We start from the raw sequence: 17,198 nt of genomic DNA on the forward strand, positions 1-17,198 counted from the left end.
TCCTTACATACAAAAATAAAAAATGAAAGAGCGAACAATTTTTGACATGGTCACAGCAAGGCCATTATGTCATTTCGACTGAGTCATGGAGTGCACTATTTTTTCTTTTCGTTTTAGTTGCAGGGTTTTGTTAAGAGGCCCAACTTTGGTGTAATTTTAATGTTTTTGTCACGTTGCAGACTACAATCATTCGTCTGGACCATCCGTGTAAATTTTCTTCGTAATTGTCCCACTCATAATGGATGCACGACCCACTCATGATGAGTCTGCAACGAGCCGTTTGAGAATCACTGGTGGAGAGCTGCACTGGGCGATTACAGCGATTACAGTTTGTGCTTACATGCAGCTCTGCTCCTCGGTGCTGCCTTGCCGCTTGTCAGCTGGCGGCCTCCGCTCTAATCTGCCCGACGACAGAATAGGAACGGTTGGGAAAGCTAGTTGGGTGTGTACATGAAAAAGAGATGGACTGCGGCCAAACCTTGGGGGGATATTCAAGATGGCCATGTAATCCGGAGCTGACGCCATATGACGTCAAGCAATGGCGGCGGTACGTTTTCTCCTTTGTGACACTCTTTGTAGTCGATTTAACACGACAAAAACTTTTTTTGGTCTCGTTTTTAGAGGTACGCCATGTTTAGAAGAGTCAAGCATTTGTTGTGATACACAAAGTCAAAGTCAAAAGTCAAAGTCTGCTTTATTGTCAAGTTCTTCACATGCCAAGACACACAAAGACATCGAAATTACGTTCCCACTATCCCACGGTGACAAGACATAGTACACGATACACATACAAGTAAACAACACAAAAAAATAAAAACAAGAAGGCACAAACAATGAATAAATAAGAGTGATGAATAAATAATAAATAAACAAATAACATAATAAATAAGAGGAGCATTTCATTTGAAAGCGACCCGATGCTGACAATTAAAAAAAAAAAGAATATTCCGGTCTATGACAATTAAAAAAAAAAAAAAACATTCCTATCTATCCAATTTGTGTCTCGTTAAAAAAAAGAAAAAAAAACACAAAAAAAAACGTAGACAATTAAGGCTAGGTCTCCCGTTCAAAGAGCTAACCGTTTGTTCGTCATGACTTCTTTTTAAAAACATTTTGGTGTAGAAAAGCTGCCCAAAGCCAACCAAAAAGAAAACCATTCCGACCAGATCTCATAGTCGGTACCGACTAAAGCGCTACGGCGGCGGCGATAAAGGGGATTGTGCATGTAGGTCAAGATGAAGGCTTCTGGATTAAAGTGCGCAATCATCCCGTCGGATACACATCATGTTGTTTAATCCCTCAAGAGGAACTTATTACAAACTGTGATTGCATTTGGTCCCAGCTTAGCAACAACGAGAAAATACGGACATGACATCCCGTCACCGTCGTCTGAGCTCGATGGCCCTCGGCTTTCATTGGCTTCTGTTTGTCAAAGGTCTAACTGGAGTCCACTCCAGTCCAAATGGGATGTGAGGCCACCACTAACTGTAATTGTCTCTCACTCACAATGAGCTTGAGCCCATGTTTACTTGACGGGCATTTACTGCTCGGGAATGAACTCCTCAGGAGGATGGACCGAGGCGAGGCCGAGGGGCGGGGTGGGGGCGACTCTAGCTTCGCTTCACGGACCCATAAACTGAGACACTTGACCGACCATATCTCATTACTGGCTTGAAATTAGATGGGTTTACCCCACCTCCTTTTCTTTTGCACGTCTCTCATCGGTTCGATTGATTAGCGGGCAGCCAATCAATGTTAATTAAGGTGTAGAGAATCCTTTAATTGTGCGCTATGAATCATTGTGTCAGACCCGCCTTGACCTTCGCAAGCGGCCGTCACTCGGAAGGGAAATAAATACCGTTCTGTATGTTGCGAGATAATCACGAGCTGCAAACGAGTATAGATTTGAAAGAGGCCCATCTCGGAGGATTGATACAAACAGAAATGAGCTCGGTTCTGGTTAGGAGGAGGAATTATTGTGAACCTGCAAAAGATGACAATCTTTCAATTGTACAAATCGTTATTTTGTGAAACAGAAAATCGATTTGGATTTCGATGCTTCCGTTGTCACGCCAATGAGAAAATCGGATTTGAGACTCTATCAAGAATACCCGACAGATTAACAGGCATCTAGCATTTCTTTTTTTTTTTTTTTTTTATCCAGGCTCGATTGCGATGCGACGAACATTGGAATCATATGACTTTATCTGGTGCTTATTGTTTTGTGTTTCAGATGCAATAACCGGACACAGTGCGCCGTGGTGGCCGGACCAGACGTATTTCCAGACCCCTGCCCGGGAACTTATAAATATCTGGAAGTCCAATATGAATGTGTGCCATACAGTATGTATTCTCTCATTTCCTCTGCACAACGGGAAGTTTTAATGAGCTTGCAATCGTGTCGTACGTTATCACCATGGAAGCGGAAATGGTTACCCACAGATATTCTCTTCAGTTTTGCTTCTTCCCTTGCTGTTATCAGAAACATTTGCTAATTTTTATATCCACTGGAGGTCAGAAATATACATGTACCTTGTTTTCATCTCAGCGACGGTTCTGAACAAAGAAAAATGATCTGCTCCGTTTTGATTTACCAACGGAGTTTTGTGCTTTTGTTTTGAACCCGTGTCGGTTGCGTATTGCCTCCCTAGTGCACTTTCCAGATTAGTAAGACTCCCTTCCGACTAAAGTGATGTGACCACCCTTTACGAAGCCTCGTAAACATGTCCGACGGACGGCACCTGTCCGCCCCTCTCACATTGACTTCCCCCGTCTATTCTCCTCCAGCCTTATTAAAAAGCTTAACGTTCGCCGAAGCTACTCCTCCCCAAGGCCGAGCCCTGGAAGAGGTCAACGCTTCTGCGAGTGACCCCCTCAGTGTTCTCGCTCAGCCATAATGAAGTTCTAACATCTCCTCAGTGGGCCTTCAAATCTGCTAACACGCTACGGATGGAAAATGTCGGCCTTTCGCAACCTTGCTCCGCTGTGGATTTCTAAGCTGCCTCGTTCATGTTACGACAAATCGCCATACGCAATAGAGCATCGCCATAACTATTGGATGAGAGAAAGCTCCGCCCCTATTTTCACAGACACGCCTATAATTAATTCACAGTTGTCCAATTCAGTTGCGTTCGGCCTTGTTTCCGTGTCCATCCTGTTCTTGTCTGACAAAACCTGAAATCAGGAGTCTGACGTTAAATCACAATCAACTTTTCTATTTTTTTTCCCCTGACTTCATTATTTCCAACTAATGAGTTTTTAATCCATTTTGATAATAATAATAATAATAAAATATAATAATAATACTAACCACCTAGTAGCTCTCCAGTGCAATAAGAAGAGCGTAGTGGGTTGGCACGGGCGAGACGGCACCTGCTACCATTTGCTAGCCTTCTGTGCTGGCAGGTGAAAGCACAAAATTGATTTCCCCGCACATGGAGATCGCTTGCAATGCAGCCGGGGCTCTAACGCGACGGGATTTGCTCAGCTGATGATTCGGTAGTCACACCTTTGCCAAATGCGGAATCGTACGTGACACAGGAGGGGGACACAGGTGGTCTTTCTCCTTGCTTATTTGTAACCCCTTTCTTGTGTTTGGAAGACAAACATCGTAAACGCGCCTTTTCATTCAGTGTGAAGAATCTTTTCTCTGCTTCAGCTCGAGTTGCTTTTTTTGTTTCACGGGCAGAGTACAGCTCGGACCTAAAATCTGCATTCACATTGTTTAAGCGGCAGTTCTCAAATGAACTCGGATTAATTGTACTTTTGCCAAAAAATGGAATGTTAAATGGAGTGCACTTATATAGCGCTTTGTACGCCATGTGTTTTCCAAAGCGTTTTACCAAACCTCGAAATTTACCAAAACTGTACACGTCAATCTACGAAAAGGTTTTGCTTTTGGGTTTAAAATAACTTTAACCTCCAGGATTCCTCATCGCACACTGACCAACAGCAGAATCCAGAGTGTTTTTTAGCTTTTGGTAAAGTTTAAAATCGATCCGTTCTAGCTTGCGCTAAGCTAACCTATAAGGGTGTGCCTCTTTGGTACAACGTCCAAGTTTGCAAACATCCTCTGTGTTAGGATGGCGTCAGAAGCCAACAGCAAAGTAACGGCATTTGTTTTCACTGCATATCCATTCAGGATACCACCGATTTGTGCCCAGCCCGAGAGTACAGTTTTTTTGTCGGTAAAAAATGTTTTCAATGCTTGTCTATTTTAGTAGTTTAAATATATCCCATATTATGATGCCAAAGCAATTTGCATTCCTCCACTGAAGCCTTATTGATGTATTTGGAATGCAGTTACAGTACGTTTTTTGCTCCGGTTCCCATTACTCCACGCACAAATGCTTTTTTAATTTGGACTGTCCTTGGTTCTGCTTCCCGCCGTCGTCGGGCTCAGCATGGGCTCCGTAGCTGGGCCACCGCCAAATCGTCAGAGCGGCATTCTGCATTGTCAAGGTTATAAAAGCAGCGGAGTGGAGCCGTCGAGAAAATACTCGGCCAATGCACAAAAAAATCAGACGAGGGGGGGGCTGAAAGAATAAAACGGTCGCCGAGATGGAGATGAGAAACTAGCATGGATGGCATCGTCCTCATCCTAAGGCGCATGCTATTCAAAGCCCCGTAATCTGCGTCATTAATTAAAAAGCTGATGGGACGGCGTTAAGGCCTTCGCCACTCCTCGCTTGGAAGAAAAGAAATATGGCCGCCGTTCCCGCCATGAATCTCTATTAGCCGCTAATGATGCCGCGCTGACGTCTTCGCCGTCATGGGTGCGAAATTGGCTAGCGTTAATTATTCACCCTGAAATCTGTACTGCGAACGCGACGGGGTTGGTGCTCTCGAGCCCGTTGTATCTCGGGAAGGAAGTAGATACTGAACATTTCCGTGTGAAATTTTCAGATGCACTTAATTAATTTGACCACCTCAGAATTTGATTGTTCAAGTGTTCAATCGTTTCTTTCTATTTGCACGATTTGCTGTTCTGGAATAAGGAGCTGAATGGGGAAAATCACAACAGGTACTTGAGCCATGAAGATTTCCAAGGACATCCACCTCGGGATTGAGATTACACAATATGTCGATATTGCTTTTAATGAGTCACAAGAATACATTTTGTAGAAAAAGTTTTCATTTTAAGATATTACTGTAATTTTTCCTTCAAAAAAGTGTCTCTCGTAACATTTTCCCCAGTTATTTAAAGCCCCGCTTTTTCATTAGTTTGAAATGCAACTTGTGGCTTTGAAAATGTGCGCAAATGGCGTGAAATGACTTCCTTTTTTTTTTTTTTTTTGCTCGTTTGTTCCGCTGTAACAAAGTGCTTTTTTTTTGGATGACTGTTGATGATCACTTCATTAATCTTTGTCCCTGTCTTCTCTCTTTCTCTCCCCTTTAATGCCGACATGAAGAAGTGGAGCAAAAAGGTAACTAAATGCTAACAATTGTCTTTTTTTTTTCTTTTTTTTCTACCTCTTCACTTCTGGGTGAATTTTGTGATTTGATGACATTGGATTTCACCCGCATTATATTATATTCTATTAATTTATTTATTTTTTAATTTTCTTATTGAATTAATTGCATATTTGGGCTTTCATACTCTGTCATTTTTGTATTTATTAAGAAAATTCCATTCATTGGGCGAATCCCTCTTCAGTTTATCCAAGCTCAGCCTTATCAGCTGCATACTATTAAAGCTATAGCTATATAAGGGTGATCAATAGCTTGTCCAATAAACTGTCAGCATTTTTTGATTATAGCCCTAACATGATGATGGCTATAACCTTCAGGGACCGGCTAATCAATAGAGGAGACAGATCATAGTCGCCATATTCATACCTTATCAGCAGAAACGGCTTGAAAGAAGTGCAGCGCGGGTAAACAAGAGTCCAATGAATGGCATCATTGCGTGCTATGCTTCCACATTTCTTTTGCAGTGTGTGTCTTAAAGGGCCATCGACTCATGTTCGAAGCAGTCGCAAATGTTAGCTTCTGGTTCGGACCAAATCTGTAGGACGAGTTGGAAATGGCAAATTAGCCTAGCATGTTGCTACGCTGTGGCTAGAGCCCTGTCAGAAATCTATGTAGCCTCAGTAAAGCTCCTCCAGCATATTTGTTTTCGACAGTCAATCGTGCCTGAAAATAACAGACTCCCTGTGTTTTACCAAATCTAATTTGAGTACCGTATTTTCCGGACTCTAAGGCGCACCGGACTATAAGGCGCACCATTAATGCATCATGTCAGATTTTTAATCCAAATCAAATCATTCTCCATTTTATCTTTTTTATTACAACTTCAGACACAACAAATTACTTTATAATCACAAAATAATGATCCATAGTCTTTTTGATTCATGATTCATAGTCTTCAGCGGGCCACTTATGATTGATTTCATGACACAATGCTTCGAGCCAGTTTAAATTTAGGAATTTGGTCCATATATAAGGCGCACCGGACTATAAGGCGCACTGTCGGCTATTGAGAAAATTTTAGGTGTTTAGGTGCGCCTTATAGTCCGGAAAATACGGTAAATATGGTTTGGAATTTGGGAAAGCCATCAAAATGTTGATTGAACACTTGGATCTTCATTAGCTTTAGCAAACGAGATGACGATTCAGTTGGAACCCAGATCCAGTCGTCCATCAGTGCACATGATAGTTTAACTGGTGTCATTATAAGAGGCGACTCTCACCTGGAGCCAAAAAGTTGTGGAATCATAAAAAACGGACGGATGGTTGGGCAAATGCTTGACCGTTACCTGCCAATGTAACTCTGTACTTGTTTTTCCCCATTTTTGGCTCCTCAGTATTCCTGTGCCCAGGGCTTCTGCGTAGGGTATACCAGAGCGAGCACCTCTTCGAATCGGACCACCAGTCTGGAGCGTGGTGCAAGGACCCCCTCCTAGCCTCGGATAAGATCTACTACATGCCCTGGACGCCCTACCGCACGGACACGTTGACCGAATACTCCTCCAAGGAGGACTTTGTCGCCGGCAGGCCGACGACGACCTATAAGCTCCCGCATCGCGTGGACGGCACGGGCTTCGTGGTGTACGACGGCGCGCTTTTCTTCAATAAGGAGCGCACGCGCAACATCGTCAAGTTCGACCTGCGGACTCGTATCAAGAGCGGCGAGACCATCATCATCAACGCCAACTATCACGACACCTCGCCGTACCGCTGGGGCGGGAAATCCGACATCGACCTGGCGGTGGACGAGAACGGCTTGTGGGTGATCTATGCCACCGAGCAGAACAACGGCCGCATGGTCATCAGCCAGCTCAACCCGTACACGTTGCGCGTCGAGGGCACGTGGGACACGGCGTACGATAAGCGCTCGGCGTCCAACGCCTTCATGATCTGCGGAGTCCTCTACGTGGTCAAGTCGGTGTACGAGGACGACGATAACGAAGCCACGGGGAACAAGATCGACTACATCTACAGCACGGAGCTGAGCAAAGACGGCTTCCTCGATATTCCGTTTCCCAACTCGTATCAGTACATCGCTGCCGTGGATTATAATCCCAGAGACAATCTGCTTTACGTTTGGAACAATTATCACGTGGTCAAGTACTCTCTAGACTTCGGCATGCTGGACAACCGACTTGGTAAGTTGACTTTTCATATTTTGTCACACTGAAAAGCTTGAGGAGCGACTCTCCACACTTGACTTTATTTGCAGGAACACTTCAGTTAGTGCTGCCGTTTTGGTTTGCCACAGGGTTAAGATTCAAGTTCAGCATCTTTGTGAACAGTACTGCCATGATGCTAACAAAAAAGGATTTTGTTGTTGCAACTTTCTGTTTGGCAGTTTTTATGCCAAATGCCCTTCTTGACCCAACCCTTCCATTTTTCATCAGGGCTTTGGACTCACTTTAAGTACCTAAACCCTAATCCCGAACCTCTTCTGTAGACTGACTGACTGAAGAAAAGATGAACTTGAGTGGATTATAATTGTTGTTTTTGCACACAGAAACCACATCCCATATTTCGGACACCCTGCACGGATGTCATTGTTAGTATTCCAATGATGTAATTGGCACGTTGGCATAGCCATGCACAAAAAACACCATCTTGAAGGAATGGCTCGTAAACAGAACAGTAGGTCTTTTTTTTAAATATTCTCCACTCCTGGGTGTGAAGTCGCTACCTGCTGATTTGGAGCTCCATCCGAAATATTTTCTTCCTCCCCCAGATGTATGGCGTCCCGCTGCGGTAATCAATTCATATATTCCGTGACCGCGCTAACCGCGTTTGCTTTGGCCGACACACATCCAAGCCATAATATAATTTGTTGTGCTTAATAAGAGGGAGCTTGTGTGTTTCTCCTTTTTATTGGATACGAGTTGCTGTGCAAAATCGGCCGCCCTCCAGACAAGAGGCATGAATAGCGGTAGTAAAACGTCAGTGCTCGTGGACAGATGGAGCACAAATTGAAATGCGGGGCTCACAAAAAAAAAAAAGGCAGAGTACATGAAAAAAGCCCTCCAGTGTAATAAAGCAGCTGTTGGATCATCTTCCTGACCATGCATGTAAACGTCACATTTTCTTGCAGAGAACAAAAACGTAATCAGCGAGACATTTTTGTTGTATTTGGCATCGATTTGAGGGAGGTGTTGATTTTCTGACGCACCTTGCACTGGTTCGAGGATGTGTTCACAACTTTAGCTACTTGGTTGTCATCCCCAAGACCTGAACTTTACCCTAACTGTCATCCAAACCTATAGTCTAACCAAACCCAAACCTGATTTTAAGACCAAACAAAAATCCTAACCCCGAGTTTAACCTCAAACTGAATCCACCTCTGTCTCCGTAGACTGGACTGGTACTATTCAAGGAAAGATTCTCCCTAACCTTTAGATATGACAATTAATTAATTAAATAATCAATTCATTTAAAGGGGGGAAATTATTTATTTATTTATTTATTAATATAATGAATTAATTTATTCATCATAGCACATTTAAAGCCTGGGATCTACCCGGTAACTCGGGACGAACCGCTCTGTGTTGGGATTGCGGGAACGATTGAATCTGAATTTTTAGTTCAGAGGGTCCACGTGCATGAAGAAACCGTATTAGTATGTTGCAAATCTGCAAGGGCAAGAAAATGCCTTATGAAGTTACTTCAGCAGAGTCGTTAAAGAGCAGTAACAAAAACCTTTTATTTATTTTCTTATTTTATTGTTTCCCTCTGTCCTCGTCTTTCACATATTATAGCTTTTTACTGACTTTTATTGGTTCAGTGTAATATTTTTACGGCAGCCAGTTATTTAGCACACTATAAATGTATGCTTTTTAATCTGCTGGGATTCATGAGAGGCAAAAAAAAGGCAACATTTCATTATACAACGCTGCATTTCTGCAACTTTCTCAATTTTGGAGATTACGTCTTGTATTTCCCAAGATGGCGGTTAGCGTGAGAAACAAGCCAGAGGTTGGTTGCATTGGTCTCATGACATATATGTAAACGAGCATGGAATTAAATTTTTGCAGGCATTTCATGCAAACTGTGATTCACTTCCATTTCAGATTATGATTTGATTCAATTTCATATTGATTTAGTTGCTAGTCAATTCAGTAAGGGACTGTCACATATTTCATATATGTATATATATTTTTTACGCTAAATCGTTTCTAGTCTTCTCACTTCTATTGCGCAAGATGTATTTTTGCAATTTTCTATTGGTATTTTTGAACGAATCCCAAAATTGTTTGGGCAATGTGCGACCCAGTGCGTGGGTCCAAGATGTTTGCGCACAGTCCGTGTCAAAGATCCATTTACTGTCTGGCCTTTTTTGTACGTTTGCCACATGTTGCCATCTGGCAGCAACCTCACGCCAGACGCCGCGCCCCGCAGGCTCTTGGAGGGGAACGCGTGCCCGAAACACTCCATGTTTTGGCTCGGCCGCCCACTAAACTGATTAAGAGCGTCTAAGCGATAAAAACACCAGGCTTGGCAAGAGTGCGTTTGGGAGATAATCGGCACGCGACTCAAGTGCTCTGATGTTGTCTGGTGTGTGCCGTCATTGCAGACCCTCAAGAACGTCCTCACGCCCACCCACGTGCCGTTTTTTTTCCCCTTCCCTTGACCGTACAGCATCAAGACAGAGCTAGTTTAAATCACTTAAGCCAATGGAGGCCTCTCGTTTGATGCTGAGGCTTAGCAATGTAGGCTACTCGCTCATCTGCACATTAACAGATGCTCAACTCACTGCAGTCGGCGCTAATAAATGCACCTCGCCACGATTTGAAATCATCCTACAAACGCCACATTTGTAAACAACTTGAATTCCCCCTTCGATCTGCATAGTTACCAAAATGTACATTTTAACAACGGTCTTATCAGAAAATGGTTCGCTATCTTGTTTCTCATTCTCCTACGTCTCCCCCTCGCCGCCTGACCTCCATTAAATGCCCTCTCAAGTCCCGGGACGAGAGCTTGGCAATGAGAAATTAATTGGCAAACAATGCACGGCTCCCCTCTATTATGGTTCTCATCATGTTAGATGATATCAGAGCATTACTGGTTGTCTGGCTGCATAATTGAGCCACCGCTTCCATAGCAACTGATGGATGACAACACAAAGAAATAATAACAATAATTCATGGGCTTGGTGTCAGGGCAATCTAATTGGGAACCGACTCGGTTCAGGGATCCACGGGCCATGACGTGACATGACTGATCTCGCCTGCAGATATAATGCAGCAGGTCCCCGTTTATCACGGGAGGTTCTGGAATGTAACCCGGCGAAGTATAGTGTTGGGCTTATCAAATATGTTTAGCATCAGTTATTCTTAGTGATCAATCCATCAATTATTCAAGTAATTGCATATTAATTAATTCTGGTGAGTGACGTGGGAGGTAATGAATGAGAGTGGCGGGTTGGCTGTTGTTAGCGTAGGTTAGCTAGGCGTAACTTGTGGCCATGAGCTTTTTTTTTTTTCTTACCGTTTGTTCAGTAAAGTAATTGAAAGTGGACGCAGTTGTGTCTATCCTTGAACCCATCTGTGAAGAGAATTCGTTATAACTAGCGATGCTAGGCTATATTAAATTAGCTTGAATTGTATGGGTTCATAGATACGCTGTTTTGTAACTCGGTTATTTTGGGACTTGATCCTAAAACTTTGGACGTTTTTTTGTCTTTGACGCACTTTTTCCTCTTGGCTTGCGCTTTAGAACTGCACGAGTGTTGGTCAACATTAGTCCGTATATTTTTATAGATGTGGCGCCTTTCATAGGAGCAAAGGCTGCTTAACAGAATTTCAAGTGGTCATAAAAAATCGTCGTGTTTGTGTGTGTGTTGCTGTTTTTCAAATACACGCGTTGGCGAACAGATGGTGCTCGAGGAGTTTCTTCGAAAAATGTCCAGGGGAACGGCCTGATGGATTTTAGTACCATTGTGTGTGACCCCGGCAAATCTAACTTGGAGTGCACTCAAAGTAGAACATATAAACTAAGATCCCATTAAGCAGACGTTAAACAGGAAGCAAATTGAGGAAGAGAAAAAAAAAAAAAGGTTAATGGATGACATCACACATCAACTATCCAATCTTCTCGGATGTGTTTGAAAGTGCAGGTTGCAGGTGCAACTATGCGTAAAGGTCGAAATACTCAAATGAGGAGGTAATTGGGTTCAGCACAAGGCTCACTTTTCCAGTCTAATTCCTCGCTAGCACCGAAAGCCCTTTTCGGGCCCCGTTTGATCTGCAAAACTTTTGGCGAGTCACACATAGCGGATTGGTTAGTTACTCCCGGAGCCGAACGGAGCCGGCTTATCTAATTACGCGAGCCGAGGGCCTTGGGATAGCAAGCGACGGGGCTAATTAGCTCGCTTTGAAATGAAGCGCAAAGCTCCGTGTGGAGGCGGGCTATGAAGCTCATTTGTTTGTGTGCGTTTTTTTTTTTTTTTTTAATTATTGTTCTTGTAAATGTTGCCATTAAAGGAGGGTAGAAATGATCAGAGGACTCTCAATGACACAATTAGACAGCATGTAGTGTCTTTTTATCCAATTCCACGGTGGTTGAACCTCGACTGGTCGAACTCAATTTTGTCAAGATTATAAGAAAATTGCCATTCCAATTTTTCCCATTCCGCCATAGCAGGGGTCACCAATTATATTGTCAGAAGGCCAGAATTTCTCCAGACACTCACCATGGGGTCCACACCCCCAAATAAAAACATTAAATTAAATTAAAAAAATCTTTGGGGCATAACGTTATTATTTTGTCACAAAACGAGACATTTTTAGCCTTTATATTTTCAGTAGTGATGATATTTTCTGTTTTATCCTCATAATTATGGAATCCAGCCACGGGCCGAATTGGACCGCTTGGCGGGTTAGAAGGGGCCCGAGGGCTGCCAGTTGATAATCATTCCTTATGGGAAGCTTACATGGATTTCCTAAGGTATGCCTTTTCCTTTTTTTCTTTTTTTGTTAGATGCGTTAAGAAAAAACGCTTTCATTTTTTTATACCCCTATTTTCATAACAATAATCATAAATAAACTCTGATATGTGCGAATGCCACGCTAATGTGAGAATAACAATAATTTGGGGAGGGGGGGGGGCTGTGACATATAGGTATCTTGAAGAATCTCTTCTTAATGAGAAGAAAGCCTCACGTTTATCTATAATACTAAACAGGTCGTCAGGAAGGCAAATCATCCGCTCCAAAATTAATTTCAGCTTTTGCCCTCAGGCCGACGGTTTAGGGTTCCTCGGAGGAGGACAAAAAGGCTTCAGGTTTCATTTATTCCAACTGCAATTTATTTACTTAACGGCAACTCGCTTTTAGTTTGCTCCTGTTTTTAATTACTATTGCTTATATTCACATCTGCATGTTGTGCCCTTTTTTTTTGTTGCTATTTAAAATACATTTGTGATGAGACAAAAAAAATCTAACAATTACAAAAATAGCAATTATACTTTTTCTCCATTCTGTCTCACAAGTAACACAAACACATTTTTCTCTATTTCCTGCATGGATTATTTGAAATTTCATTTCAATGTCCTCCGATTCTGAAATGACCCATTTACAGTACGTGAGCGCCGCCGGATCATTTCAATTACAGACAAATTGACGCCGCTATTTACCGGGAGCCGGATGCGCTCCGTTTGAGGTCGTCATCACTCCTCCTGAAATGTAAATGCGCAATGGCCGTTCATGAATAATGGACTTATTGCAGAGACGCCGGCGGCGGGCACGCACTCGCCGATGAGATGGATGCTTGTGGAATCTACACGCTGATGTCGTCAATGATGTTAAATGTTTGGGCTTTTTTATTAACGTCCCGGTGATGGGTGGTACTGTCAGGCTCCCCGTGGGATGATGGAGCTTCTTTGTGTGGGGGCTCCATTTGCGTTGTGCAGAGCTGGCGCATGTCTCACTGCGTCGGTCCACGTGAATTCTACCAGCAATTTCATCTTCATTGTCAACTTGTTGGAAACTTCTTAATTAAAGAGATATAGGCTAACAAACATGAGGCTAATTAGACACCGGTTAGCTGATATATGCTACTAATTGGCCTAACTATGGTGTTAGCATTAATTTTTTTTTTTGACAAAAATGCAATTTAATATTACTAATGATATTTTAGGACAATATTACATAATTAAGTCCATGGACTGCACTTTTGTTAAGCACATTTTGATAAGTTTGTAGTACCCGTGCACGTTTATTGCCGTTTACAAGATGGCAGATTGGCTCGGGTAAACAACGTCATTAGGTGGCACCTCCTGGAGTGGCCGTCACAGCCAGGAAATTGGGGGGGTCTCGCTTTGTCTTGAGTTTAGATGTCCACAAATAGCCACATCCCGAGATGTGTTTAGACAACACAGCTGGAAGTGTGTTAGCTCTGCCAGCGGGGGTCTGGAGGAGCACTACCAATTTGGCTCACACATTATATATCCAATTTGAGCGCTTAATTGTACATCAATGTCGCCGCCGTGTTGGATGTGGCAAAGTGGAGTTGCCTCATTGTTTTGCTGCTTAGAGATAAAGCAACTGTTCTATCAGTTTAAGCCTACGAAAAAAGTTTGAAGCCTCATGGTGCTGTAACACGTAGTATAATTTTTGGGTTATTTGTTCTTGACACTGAAATATTTTAAGTATTTAATGTACACCTAACAAAAATTTACCCCCCATCACCCCACATATCCCTATCCAGAGTCTTCGTCCTCCGTGATGATCTACATGGACACCACAACCACCAACACAAGGACCACGACTCGTCCCACCACCACCACTGTCACCTCCACATCCGCCAGGACGGGCACCACCAAAATGACCACCACCACTTCAGTCACCTCATCAACGGGTCCTGGCGCACCCCCGAGAGCCCAGACGCCGGTGGGACACCTGGGAACGGGAGACGCCGAACGGTCACCAGCTTCCTCTCGGCTTCCCAACATTAGGGCGGACTACTGTAATCCTCTGGTCATGTTGGACATCACTTGGCCCAAAACCGCGCAGGGTGTGGTTGCTAAGATGCCCTGTCCTCCCGGGACCATAGGTGAAGTCCATTTTCTTATATACACTTCATATCGTAAATTTAAGGTTATGATACACTTTAGCGAAATGTTAGCAAACTAGCTAGCTCATCACCTACCCAATATTTCAATCTCAGGTTAAGACACAGATGTCCCAAAAAATAGGAATCCAACACCAAATGTGGCGATAGCATGGTGGGGCAGAAGTTTGCTGTGCCCCACCGTACTAAGAAAGGAACTAGTTTACTCCCTTGTATTCTTTTTTTCTTACGCCGCTTAGATTCCCGTCCCCTGGCTTTCATGCATTGGCGTCCAATCCCCCCCTCCATTATCTCATGAAGCCATCAAACATAAGTCTGCCCAAGGTGGACAGGGGAAGGAAATTATATGTCAATCAAAATGGATGCGCTAGCGCGCCTTGTCTGAGCCAAGCAGCTGAGTCCCGAGCGGCCAAGTACGAGCAAGGACACGCAGATGTCACACGACTCGGCTCGCTTTGTTTTCTTTTTGTTTTGCTTCTTCATTTGAATTCATTGCTTACAGAAAGCATTGAAAACGATGAATTTTTTTGTAGCTGTTTTAATTTTTACTTGCTTTGTCTTTTTTTAATGTTTTTCCATTCTTTGATTATTGTTATTTCTTTGGTTCTTTTTTATTTTCAGAATTTTCGTTTTTTCCCTCTCTGCTTCGTTCGCTTTTTTGTCTCTTTTTGATGATGACACTGTTGCTTTCTCCTTTTTATTCTTATGACTTTTCTTTCCTTATAGTTTCATTTCTCCAGATTTGCTTCTTCTTGTCTTGCTATTTTTCTTCTTGCCTCGAGCGTTTGGTTTTGATGACAGTCTTGTTATTCCTCCTCCCTCAGGCGTGGCAGCCTACTCGTGCGTAGGTCCCGAGGGCTACTGGGACCCTCAGGGGCCCAACTTCACCAACTGCACCTCCCCTTGGGTCAACATCATCAGCCACAAGGTATCCAAACACACTCAAGTGCTGTTAGCCCCGTTTAAGAAAGAAACGAAGCAGAATGCAAATCAAAGATACTCCGAGGACCTTAGATTTTCTCGCCTTTTTCCTCCTTTGTTTGGTCTTAATTGGTCAATTAATGTTATTGATTACCTGCAGGGATATCAAGGGATGCGATTGTGTGCGGGCACTCGAGCTTCTAATAAACAGCTCTGTGGTCGACTATCACCGTCAGAGTGAGCAAAATTATCTTTATCGCCATACTGCCGAACAAAATATGGCAGAGGCAAAGCACCAATGCTCCAAATAATAAACATCTAAAAATATAAAGATATTAGACTGAATTTTGGAAGAAACAGCTATCGATTTGACATGTTTATTTTCACACATACTTGTTTTCTCCACTTTTTAGTCAGAAACCAGCGTTTTTGGTGCAACCCACACGTATTGGAATGACTTGTGAAACATTAGTTAAGCCCCTTTCCGGTCTATCTTTAAAACAGAGTTTTTATTCTTTGTTTTTTTGACTCAGTATTGATTTTGTGTTTTATTTGTCTCCTGTTTTATGTCATTTTACTTTTACCTGTGTTTGTCTGATTTTTACTTTATTTACAGCACTTTGCATGCAGCTGTGGTTGTTTTTAAAGTGCTCTGTAAATAAAGTTGACTTGAAGTTATTGTTCTACAGCTAATTACTAAAGAAAAAAAAATATTTTTTACTATTGGAAATCAGAGTTCTGCTTCTGTTGCTGTCACAGAACAAAATACTCTGCCAAGATTCTCTGAAACGGTGAGCAATAAGTGCAACTCTGCTTAGAAAGTGGCCGCCAGTGAATGAATTAGTAAAGGAGCAGAATACGTTGTAATCATTTAGCTCACTCAAAGCAGATGGCGGTAAATTTAAAATGCATGGACTCAGCGAAAAAAAGCCTCGCTCGTATAGCTCCCTTCCTCCCGGAAGCGGCAACGTTTTTGTATATTACTTTCATAAAGGCGCTATCAAGGGAGATCCCTCACTAATAGTTTGCGACTCCATAATTGCGTGTGATATTGCCCCCAGTGTACACACTGCATTAATTGAGTTTACGGAAGCGACGAGTCGGCTAAACGTAAAGGCTAAACAGCATTCATTTGCCGGGGCCACGCGCTTCGATGTCGCCATTTGTCATCCCGCAGCTGCCGTCAGGCAATAGCCATTCATCCCCTGCAGGTGCGAAGCCACACGCGCTTGCCCGCCATCGCTCATTGTTCCGCTGCTTGCTTGGCGTTTCAGTTGAAAGCGGGCGAGACGGCGGCGGTGATTGCCCGGGAACTGGCCGAGCAAACCAAGAGCAACCTGCAGCCTGGTGACATCGTGTACACGGTGAGGGCCATGGTGCAGCTGGTGGATCTCCTCGACGTCCAGTTGCGCAACCTCACGCCGGGCGGGAAGGACAGCGCGGCGCGGAGTCTCAACAAGGTATTCCAACTTGTCTTGTTTTGATGTCTAATACACTGGCCGCACTCTGATTTATTTTCCTTGGGGGAGGGCGGGCATGGGATGGCCAAATATCTCAGGGGGTCTGCAAAACAGAAAATGCTTTTAAACATTCAATATATCTTCCCGACGGGGGACGGCAGGAAGTATGGAAAACAATTCCTGGAAAATACCCAAAAATATCTGGCTTGGCATCTTGGGAAGCATATTTCAGTGGGGGGGCAGTTCCCCCGCGGCCCTTCCTCTAGTTCCGTCTGTGGTCTGTCAC

The 17,198-nt window shown here is 43.3% G+C and overlaps 1 protein-coding gene across 13 annotated transcripts in view; it reads left to right on the forward strand.

Moving 5' to 3' along the window:
* The window catches only part of LOC119128482 (adhesion G protein-coupled receptor L3-like), a 90,639-nt gene that overhangs the window by 42,523 nt on the left and 30,918 nt on the right, over nt 1-17,198 (forward strand). For 7 of the 13 annotated variants that reach the window (XM_037260924.1, XM_037260925.1, XM_037260918.1 and 4 more), the window contains exons 6-11: nt 2,234-2,343; nt 5,412-5,426; nt 6,798-7,607; nt 14,169-14,513; nt 15,356-15,459; nt 16,727-16,912. In XM_037260924.1, coding sequence (XP_037116819.1) covers nt 2,234-2,343; nt 5,412-5,426; nt 6,798-7,607; nt 14,169-14,513; nt 15,356-15,459; nt 16,727-16,912 — 1,570 coding nt within the window. The remainder of the gene's footprint in view (nt 1-2,233; nt 2,344-5,411; nt 5,427-6,797; nt 7,608-14,168; nt 14,514-15,355; nt 15,460-16,726; nt 16,913-17,198) is intronic. The other 6 variants (XM_037260929.1, XM_037260930.1, XM_037260920.1 and 3 more) reach the window with 1 other exon arrangement.

Source organism: Syngnathus acus, chromosome 10 (genome assembly GCF_901709675.1).
Source record: "Syngnathus acus chromosome 10, fSynAcu1.2, whole genome shotgun sequence".
NCBI lineage: Eukaryota > Metazoa > Chordata > Actinopteri > Syngnathiformes > Syngnathidae > Syngnathus > Syngnathus acus.